Source organism: Psammomys obesus, unplaced genomic scaffold, assembly GCF_907164565.1.
Source record: "Psammomys obesus unplaced genomic scaffold, mPsaObe1.curated_primary_1811, whole genome shotgun sequence".
NCBI classification, from domain to species: domain Eukaryota; kingdom Metazoa; phylum Chordata; class Mammalia; order Rodentia; family Muridae; genus Psammomys; species Psammomys obesus.
Window position 1 is genome coordinate 3,714,267 of NW_026596057.1, and position 10,760 is coordinate 3,725,026.

Sequence of the window (10,760 nt, forward strand, 5' to 3'; positions counted from 1 at the left end):
CCATCCATCCATCCATCCATCCATCCATCCATCCATCCATCCATCCATCGTTCAGTCAACTCTTCTGAGGCAGCCCATCACAGTCATTAGAATTAGTTTCATCTGTTTCTTTTTCCACTACTTAGCTGCCGAATGCTAGACCCATCACCAGAACCTCTTTATTCTTATCTCATGATTTTATTCTGATGAAAACGATGGTGGGTACCTACTTCAGAGGCAACGCACGTAATGCACTAATTAAGTGTTCAACAAATAGTTTTGTAATCGTTAAGTTGGGCGAGTTGCTTATGGTTGCACAGGGCGACATGCTAAGTAGAAACCCGTCAAAGTGTGCAGGCATCCACAGGAAAGACTAGCTCTGGAGCTTTGGGTTTAGTTTGATGTCACAAATCTCTTAACTTCTCTAAACAATGTGCAGATAGATGGCTCATGGAAGTTTGGAAACGAACTGATTTTTCCCAGCTCGGGTAGGGAGACTGCCATTTTGGAATAGTGGCTGATGGTCTGACTCTCATGGTAGAAAACGAATGAGCAAGTCTGATCAGGTTTTGTCACAGAACCAGCATTTCTCATTCCTTTGAAGCTTCTCCCTCCTTGCACATTTCAGTTCCCTGACACCCCCTCCCCCTACCTCATTTCGGAGGGCAAGGCTAGATCTAATTTACCTGTTTCTAGTAGCTCTCCGCCTTGCCAAAGCCTGTTCCCTGCACCACAGTCAGTGCTGGTCTGACTGCCCCGTTAGAAGGCTGCTGTGACTGCTGACTGAGCATGTTGATTTACTGTTTCCCATTAGTCGGACCTCTGACGGCCTTTGAGTGCCTTGGCCTGATCCGGGCTCACAAGCCAGCTGGGGAAGGTCAGGCCCCAGGAGTTTAAGTCAGGGGAAGCTCCAGAGACAGGACTGACAGTCCCCTACTCATGGGCCATGAGACCATCCGACAACCTTATTTACTTTGTTTTTTTTATCTGACAACCTGAGATTTCTCTTTGCATTTGTTGAACACGTTTAGATGTTCCCATCTTCCCCTCTCTGGTTTTCAGTGGCTCTAAATGATGTCACTAAACATGCTCAGAACAAGCAACATAAATACACAAAGACCCGAGGTTGCTTTTTCTCAAGCCCAACTCCTGTGTAACCGTGGGAGGACACTGGGGAAGGGAATCAGGGATCACATATTTGGCCCGGTTCTACCAGCACTTGCCAAGATGACATCGGGCACATTATTGACTCTCTTTGAGCCTTTACTTGCTCCTCTAAAATAGGGAATGACTGTTGTCTTAAAATCTGTCCCATGATTATTGTAAGATTAATTATGAAACATCCCCATACAGACAGATGAAATTGTGAAAAGGGCTTGGAAAGAATGAAGAATATTAAAAATAGTTTGGGATATAAATGATTTCATATGTTGGATTCTGTCTTCTCTAAAGTGGAAAACCCGTGGCTTTCTTGGGTATGAACAGCATGGCTGTTTCTCCTACTCTTTTTGGTGGACTGGGGGTGTCTCCCTCACTTTCCTCTCAGCAGGAATGGAAAAAATGGCCTTAGAGATACAGGATGAATTTCTCCCCTCTCTTCTATGTCTGGGCAGCACTGTTAGGCAGCCGCCATGTCAGGGGTCCTCTCAAAGGTCTAAAAGATTCTCTGCCAAGGGAGGTCAGAGAGCCACAACCTCAACTTTCTTGTTCCCTAAGGCTTATCTGGAGCCACCAACTAGTAACACTAACTGATGAGCTCTGTAATAAGCAAACTAGCACGCGCACACCACACCACAGTTTGGAATGTCTCTTCACAGCTTTTGTTTCAGTTGATTCCTAACTCTAGACATGATTACTCATTTATGTACAAGCGGCTTAGACACCGAAGTTTGAGGACCCTGCCAAAGGTCTTAGAGCTGGCACCGGAGCCCAGGTCTTCTGACTTGAGCTCCGTGCTGCAGAGCCAGTGGCTAGTTCCTAAACTGCCCAGTGAACAGTTCCAACTGGTATGTCTCCCAGAACTTAATTAGAAACAGGGTCTACCCACTAGCACTGATCTGATAGGCTTTAATGAAAGGGATAACACAAGAATTGTAGAGCCAGGAACATATCTGGGTGTCTAAAGGTAGAGTCACTAGAAGACATCTCTCCCCACCAACCCCTTCTACAGTTATCAATAGGGCCACAGGGGAGATGAAGGGACGTGCGCACAGAGCTAAACCTTGTAGGCCAGCCACTGTGAGAAGCCTGGGAACTGGATACGATGCCTCTGTTTCCAGAAAACACGGGCATGGATGGCTCATTCCCTACTATGTTTGCTCTTACCCTCTTACAAGAATGTGGGTCTCACTGTTCGTCATGGCTGTCTCTCTGGGAGGGGGTGAGGGTGAGATGGAGACTCAAAGAGGGTGGCTTCCATGCTTTCTACACTCCATTGCAAAGCACCAAGGAAATGCACAAATCAGTGAAGAACAACAGGACTAAGTTCATTATTTTTATTTAGCAGAGCAAGTCTGGAAAGCCTCCTTCCTGGAAGGCAAAATGGTCCATTAGGAACGGAGGGGCCGGGGAACACAGGCCTGCTTCCTGGCTGCGCCTTTTGCTGGCTATGAGGCCTCAGGTAGGTTGCTAAGCCTCCCTGAATCTTGTACTAGGAAACCCTCCCTTTCTGGGTAAGGTTTCCATGAGGCTATAAATGGAAGGCACTCAGCACTGCGACACATGTGCAGGCCTCTAATATGTAGAATATGTATTATTCTATGTTTGTGTTATGTGTTATTTATGTGCCCCTTCTTAAGCAAAACCACCCAGTTTCCCAGGCATTCTCCCCACATGTCATTACCTGTTTTGTACTGAAATCTGTGACAACTGTGGAACCACTCCTTAAACATGGTGCTGATTTGATCCTGTCGGAATGAGAGGCAGGGTACCCCACAATACCGCTGTGGGTGCTTACCTCACACTGTGGGAATCTCTGCTGTTGGAGGTTAGCTTCTCTGTTCCAGAGACTCTCAGCTCTGTGTGAGCTCTGCCCCTCTCTAAGTGTTCACCTGAGTGATCTTCTGCTTATTCCTATTGGGTTTTTTTTTTTTTCCTCTTAAAGGAATCCATAATAACCAACGTCTAAAGTGTGGCCACTTCCTGCTTAATGTTAACATGACAGAAACAGTGGCCTCTTCCCTCATCCCTGGCCACTTTTCCTAATGTAGCAAAGTAGACAGGTGGAGAAGGCTGGGAGGGCCCAACCAGATGCCTCCTGGGACCTGACCCCAGAAGATATTATGCACTTCTACTGCCTAGTGGAAGGTCGCTTGTATCCTGCAGTCCCAGTGCCCTCAAACCACCCTCTCCCAGCTTTCCCTGCTTCCTACCATGTCCACGCAGCCATAGCCTGGCACCTAGGCATAAAGTATATCTTGTTTCCTTCCTTCTACCATTCCCCTAACCACTCCTATACTCTCTATCCCTTTGGGAGTTTCGCTTTATCTCCAGGGAGCTTAATGCTTTGCTGATAAAACCAGTTAATCCTCTGCAGCTCCTCTTTTGCAGAGATGGAGGAGATTAGAGGAAAAGGGTTAGGCCGTCTCCCCTTCAAGGACACTCAGGACACACAGCACGGAATTGGATATTGTTTTCCACCTGATGCTCTAGACTAGGGTCCCCTATGTTTCATGAACCTCCCGACAAGACAGTAATGGGAAGGGATCATGGGTAACGGTCCAGCAGCTCGGAGACTCACTAGAGTCCTTGAAGAAATGGCTGAATTGGTTCAGAAGAGCAAAAGACCAAAAGCAAAAGGCAGGCATGCCTATCAGTGAGAGCCACCCTGGAAACCACCCCGAGCAAACAGCAGCACATATCCTGAAACAAAAAGGTGAGCGCTAGCTAAGGGGAGCATGACTCAAGCAGGCAAGACCTTTATGTCTTCATTCCCACAAATCCTGGGATTTACAGAATCACACGTTTGGGCGGAACAATGGCTAGTGGGTTTCTACACCATGCTCCTTGGGGTGAGCACTAAGTGCTACTTTATAGCGGGTAAGTGACATGAGAATGAGATTTCAGCGTTTGATGGACAGGACACAGGCGGGAGATGGAGGAGGTGAAAGATACAAGGCACACATCAAGAAGCAAACCTTCCAGTGAAGTCTAGCAGAACAAAATGGACACAAAAGCACAGGGAAGTTAGGCTGTGCGTTAGTGCTAAGCATTTGCTGGGGCATCAGGGGGTATGTGGATGAGGTTGAGGGTTCATGTGAAAAGCTAATTTTGAAGAGGCATGCTTTGTTGAAGGGCACACTGGTGATTTACAGTGATAAGAATGGCTCATGTATTTAACAACATCGCATGTTCACTGAATGTCTTCTATGATTCAAGCAGTCAGTGTTAACACAGTAGATATAATACCCACTTTCATGATACATGCAGAAAGTTAAGTGAACTGTTACCCCCCCCCCCCCCCGGCTGTAAGTATAGAAACAGGACATTACGGAAGAGCAGAACTGGAGAACCCCATTGAAACTGTGAAGTCAATGGCAGCCTCTGAGAGGCAGTGGAGACTTGAATGATGAGCAGGAAATTGGGTAGAACAGAGTAGGCAGGAGGAGCGTTTCAGAGAGAAGCCAGCCTGGGGCGAAGCTGAGCTAGGTGAGGTCAGTTCTATTGAAGACCTGGGGACGGCTGACATGATGTAAGAGCAGAAATCCAGCGTGGGAAGTGTTTTATACATTTTATACCCACTGTGATGAGAAGTCGCCAGAAAGTTTAGGCAGAAAAGTGGTAACATCTGCTTCATATGTGGAAAGAGACTGGAGGAAGAGCAAGGATGGAGCTGGTCAGTTTAGGTAGAAGGCACAAGATGGCAGCCATGAATACACAAAGAGAAATGGCTGCATTGCAGATGTGGAGAAGGGGTCAGTAGGTCTGATCACAGACTCCATATCTGGAAGAATATCTGGAGTGATGCTGAGATGGATGTTTTTAGCTTATGTAACTCAGGGAGTGAGGGTATTCTTTTTTGGGGGAGTTTTGGAGGGGCAGTTAAAGACAGGGTTTCTCTGTGTAACCTTAGCTGTCTTGGACTCACTTTATAGATCAGGCTGGCCTTGAACTCACAGAGATCCACCTGCCTCCCCGAGTGCTGGAACCACAGGCGGGCGCCGTGGCGCCTGGTTGATATTCTTTATTGGGAGGGGGGAGGATACAGAAATTAGTGAATGTTTGAGTGGAGATCAAACACTTACGTGAGAAGCTGGGTGTGGTGCAGTCCTGTAACCCAGTGTTCGGGAGGTCAAGGCAGGAGGATTGCCACGAATTCCAGGCCAATTTAGTGAGCGTCAGACCATGTAGGGCTACATGGTACAATCTTTCTCAAATGACTAAACAACAACGCCACCAAAAGAAATAAACAGAAAACGGTTTAAGAGTAGAAATCTTAACCCTGAGATACCTTTCCATCAGTCAAGCAGAACTTCATGTAGACACATGTACCTGGCTGCATACCAGAGACAGAGAGGTAGAGAGGGAGAGAGAGAGAGAATGCACTTCTGCTATTGGGTTGGATGGTATACCCAGAGAAAGTAAAAAATAAGAAGAGAAATTTGTAGTTTGGATTATGTAGAGTGAGATGTATAAGGTAAAACAGAGACAGGAACGGCTGGACAGAGAGCATGAAAGCTGAGAGATGAGAGCAGTTAATGATGACAAACAGCAGTCAGTCATATGTAGTCTATTGAAAAGGTAAACGTCTTTCAGAAGCAGGTCTACTGGAGTTAGCAACACCGAAGTTACAAACTCACAGTGAGCAGGTTTCTCGATGGATAGGTAACAGCTTGGCTGGGAACGGACAGGCCTCAGAGGTAGGAGGCCAGTCAAAGTTTCAACCACCATGGCTGCGAAGGAACAGAAAGCTGGGTAGGGCTCTCTCTTCAAAGTGAGGAGTGAGATATACCCTCCTAAATTTCACCCAAGCCAAAGTTCTCCAGACTGGCAGGTCTGAGCTGCTCATGGAAGACCCTTAGAGCACTAGAAGACAATGTGACAAGGGGCTCTCTAGCCACAGCCTTTCCCTGACCTCAGCTTCACCTCACTCATTCCTGGCAACAGAGCGCCACTCCTGTTCAGACCCACCCAGGAAGTCTCTTGGGTGTTGTGCTGAGCATTCAGGGGTGTTCTCTGGCCTCTGCTGGACAGCTTCTGTATACCTCAGAGGCATGAAGGAGGTGCAGAGAAACTCCTAACACCCTCTAGCCATGAAGGGTTGACCTTTGTGATGCTCCCCAACAGGTCCCAACCCCCCTGTCAGACTTCAGCTGCTGTTCTCTGTACACATTCTACCACAGCCTAGCCCTTGTACTTCAAAATACTTCCATTTCCTTTCCCCACAAACCTCCTATCTTTCTGTTTTGGAATTGGTCCCCTCTCTGCCTTAGTGGATGTTCCCAATGTTGTAGGGAGCAACTAGAACACTTCCTGGTTCTACTTCTCCTGGCATTTTTCTTACTTGCTGCAGAGCACTGGCTTCTCTGGTGTGAGGAAGCGAGGGCTCTACTACAAACCCCACTGTTTCCCTTGTGCTTCTTGTGTGTCAGAACACTTGGTAAATATGTGTTCACTGTATGCTGACTGAGGGATCATCTGCCCCGCCCCTGTCCCTCCCCACCCCCCGTGGCAGGAGAAGACTTGAACATTCTGTGGAAGACGGCATTAACCAGAGTCATCAGACCCAAGTTAGAAACAAACAAGTGATGCCAAGCATTCACCAGCTTGACTCTTCAGAGTCACTTGAGATCAAGTTCAAACTATGACCATCAACTGTTTAAACATGTTCCTTTAGAAGCCTACCCCTTTAAAATGGAAATTAAATCCACTTTGGGATTCCATCCCACTCCAGTCAGAATGGCTATAATCAAGGAAAAAAAAAAAAACTGATAATAAATGCTGTCGAGGGTATGGGGAAAGAGGAACCTTTATTCAGTGTTGGTGGGAGTGTAAACTTGGTATATTCATTATGGAAATCGGTATAGCAGTGTCTAAAAAGACTTAAAATAGAACTACCACACCACACCACATCACACCATACCACACCATAAAACTACTGTATCACTCCTAGGCATATACCCAAAGGATTCTATATCTGAACATCTATACTGCTAGGTTATTTACAACAAGAAGGAAATGGAACTATGCCAGGAGCCTGAATGAAAAAGTGGCACATATACCCACTGGAATTTTACTTAACCATAAAGAGAAATAAAATTATACAATCTACAAGAATATAGATGTATCCACAAAGTATCATATTAACTTAAGATGACCTAGACTCAGAAAGATAAAAAAGTAAAGCATACACACACACACACACACACACACACACACACATTCTCATGTTTCCTCTCATATGCAGATTCTAACTTTTGGTGTCCATATGTATGTAAATGGTCACATGCAACATGAAAGTAGAAAGGCTACTGGGGTGATGGACACAGAGGGAAAGAGGACTAGGGTTGGAGTGGGGTGAAGAGAAACAACAACAGACATTTTGTCTGGAAAAAAAAATGCCATAATGAAACCTAATTACCTAATTCTTTGTATGCTCACTAAAAAGCCTACCCCCTCCTTGAGGAGGGTTAACATTTTAAACCACAAAGGCTGTTGTCTTTCAGTCCCGGGACTAGCAGCTTCTTGCTGTTTTAGTTGTAGATTTAGTCTTGTACAAGTCTTTCCAAGATATTGAAAAGGCGCCCTCCTAACCCATACTTCGCCACACCACGCCTCTGTGCCAGAACACCACACAGGAATGAGCACTCAACCTGCAGTGTCTCTGCCGCTCATGGTACTGGCTAAAGCCGACTGGACAACCAACAGACTGCAGCGACTTCCCATGAAGTGTGAGTTCCCCTTACAAAGTTTACATTGGCAAAGTTTTCAGGGCACAAGCGTTCTATAGAAACTGGTCCGGTAAAACCTAGGCTCCAGAGTGGCCCTAAACACACAGCAATTATTACAACCACAAAGAGATAGATCGACGCTGGGCACAGATCTCTGATAATGCAATTTATGATTTCCCGGGGACTCCTCTTGCTTCTCTGCACCAACAACACAGAAACCAGCAATCTTAAACCACTGAAAGGAACAGTTAAATGAAACAAAACCTCTCCAAACCCCAAATGGCAATAAGTCAGTGGGAGTATGTCAGGGGAACATATTGTTAGGAATTCGTGCCTGTGAAAACTGGTTCTAAGGTCGACACACCCTCCCCTAGAGACAAGGAAGTTCTACTATCATGTCTGTGTATAGCTCAACCTGACTTCTTTGGAAGAATATATTTTATATTTTACAGAAGAAATTGGTATATATATACACATATGTATACATATATGTATACATACATAAATACATATATATTTGCTTTACATTTACTAACTTACCACGGAGTTGAGGCCTCTAGGAACTTCACTGTGTAGTCTTGAGAAATATGTGGGAGGGGGCTACTCCTGCCCAGTCCTTCCAGGCTTTTTTTACTAGGGGATTCAGGCTTTGTGACTTCCCCAGCAAGCCCCCTCCCCCACCTCGCCCACCATGAAACAACTGTCCTTTTCTGGGCTGGAAAGAATGAGTTTCAAAGAACCCCAAACAAAACAAACAGTTCTAAAACACACGTGTTAAAATATAACCACTCATTTCAGGTTGTGTCTTTTTAGATGGCATGATTCACCCATTTAATATGTGCCCCATTTCTCTCATTTCCAGAAAGACAAGAACACAGTGTGCACAGGCATATTGCAGAGCCGGGTTCGCATTTCTCCACCACCAAGCAGCTCTCTCTACGGAGCTTTTATGCTTAAAGAGCAAAGTGCAAACTCTGGGAGGAAAAGGAAACAAAACGATCTGTCAAAATTCCTTTTAGCACCTATGCCTGGTGTTAACTTACATGCTCCCGGAGTGCAAGAAAAAGCCCCAAAACTGCTGCTAAAAAGATGGTTTGACCTTTTAAAACAAGAACTCCCCCATCCCATATCCATATTAAATAGGTAAATTTTGGGAGCGTCACGGTCTTAGATTAAGAAATGAAATGAGGTTGAATTTCCAAAAAAAAAAAAGGGGGTTTCCCTACAGGCTAAAAGCTAATTAGGGTGCTCTAAGCTGGCTCTAAGCTGTACTAGCAGGTAGAATGCAGGCCCCAAATCTCCTATCCAAATGTAGCCGCCAAGTGCATGGAGTCTAGTTATGAAAAGGAACGAGAGGGCAGATGAAAATTTAGTAAATAAAAAGTCCAGAACGTGTCCTCCCAAAGCCTGCGGTTCCAGGGCAGAATGTCCGCCCCTGGCGGCGGCGGAGCCCTGGCCATCTAGGTGCACCGCCGCTGCCAAACCCTCAGCGCGCACCAACCGGCGCTGCTGAAGGAAGTTGGAGAGCTCCCAGACAGCCGACTGGCTTCGGCGGTGGGCGCCTGGGAATCCCTTCCAGCGCCACAATTAGGAAAGTTTTGAAAAGTAAAGACCCCAGACAGACGAAGGGACTCATCTCTTCCTTGAGCCTAAGAAACACCCCGTGCTGCACCAGCCGGCTGCTAGCACCAGGCCACCAGGACCGCCTGGCCCGGGGGCATCCTGTGCCTTCCGGCTCTCCACCGCCCCAGAACGGGCGCATAGGCAGAAAGGCGCTGGAGGTTCCAGACCGAGATTCCGCTAGGCTCGCTGGCCCGGGGTGCGGTGGCAGAACCTCTAACTCTCACTCCGACGCCCTAGACCTTCTCTTCCAAGCAGGCTTGGTTTTCTCCAAAGGACGCACGACACAGGCCATTTGCCCCCCGGCACTCACACTCCTCTCCCCAAACTCCCAGGGAGACCCATAAACACGAGACTGCGCCCCCAAACTCCCACGACACTCGCCAACCACCCCACCTTCGCCTCTCGAACCCTCCCAGCAACGCTCTTTCTGCCCCTCACGATTCCCCTCGCCTCTCTGAGGAAGTCAGAAGCAAAGCACGAGAAAATGCCTTCGCTAGGAGCCTCCCGTCACCCGCCCTGTCACTGAAACAAAAGCGCAGGGAGGAGGGAGGTGGGTGGGGAGGCAGGAGGAAGGTTTGGAAAGAGATGGGGACAGCGGTAAGAAGGGGCTGGGGAGAGGGCCGGAATGGAGAGCGGAGAGAGGGGTCAGCACCCCGCTCCCCGCCGCGTGGCGTGGCCGGTCGCTTACATGCCCAGGTCGCTGTAGGTGTTGAAGAACTCCATCTGGTTGCACGCCTGGATCCAGCCCACCACCCAGGTCTCGTGGCGGGGGATGGGGGGCATGACCACACGGGCCGAGGCTTTGAAGTAGGGGGTCTTGTAGCGCAGGACGATGGGCGAGGTCTCCTCGATGCGCGTGGGGCACTGGTCGATGGTGGCGCACACATCGTACACTACGATGTTCTCGCGCCGGATCCGCGCCTTGCAGGTGATGCTTTGGATACAGCCCATCCTGCCGCCCGGCGCCGGCGCGGCGCGGCGTGGGGCAGCGCGGGGGCCCGGCGCCGGCAGCCGCGAGCACCCGTCACGCCGGCATGGCGACGCGCCGCTCGCTCCCGGTCCAGCTCAGCCAGCGCCTAAGAGCGAGGAGCCGCCGCCGCGGGGCATCCTCCGGGGAAGCCCCCTCCCCTTTCCGCGCGCTGGGTCGCGGCTGCCCCGACGCCCGCCCACGCCCGCCTCCTCGCTCCAAGCAAGGGCGCGCGGGGCGTGCGCTCCTAGGAGGCGGCGGGCGCTCTCGCCGGCTCCCGCGCCCCGGCGGAGGGCAGGGAG

At 48.6% G+C, this 10,760-nt stretch overlaps 1 protein-coding gene across 1 annotated transcript in view; it reads right to left on the reverse strand.

The window, feature by feature from the left end:
• The window catches only part of Fam78b (family with sequence similarity 78 member B), an 84,676-nt gene extending 74,134 nt beyond the window's left edge, over positions 1 to 10,542 (reverse strand). The window contains exon 1 of the mRNA XM_055624703.1: positions 10,180 to 10,542. Coding sequence (XP_055480678.1) covers positions 10,180 to 10,442 — 263 coding nt within the window. The 5' untranslated portion in view covers positions 10,443 to 10,542. The remainder of the gene's footprint in view (positions 1 to 10,179) is intronic.
• Between the last annotated feature and the right edge of the window lie 218 nt (positions 10,543 to 10,760).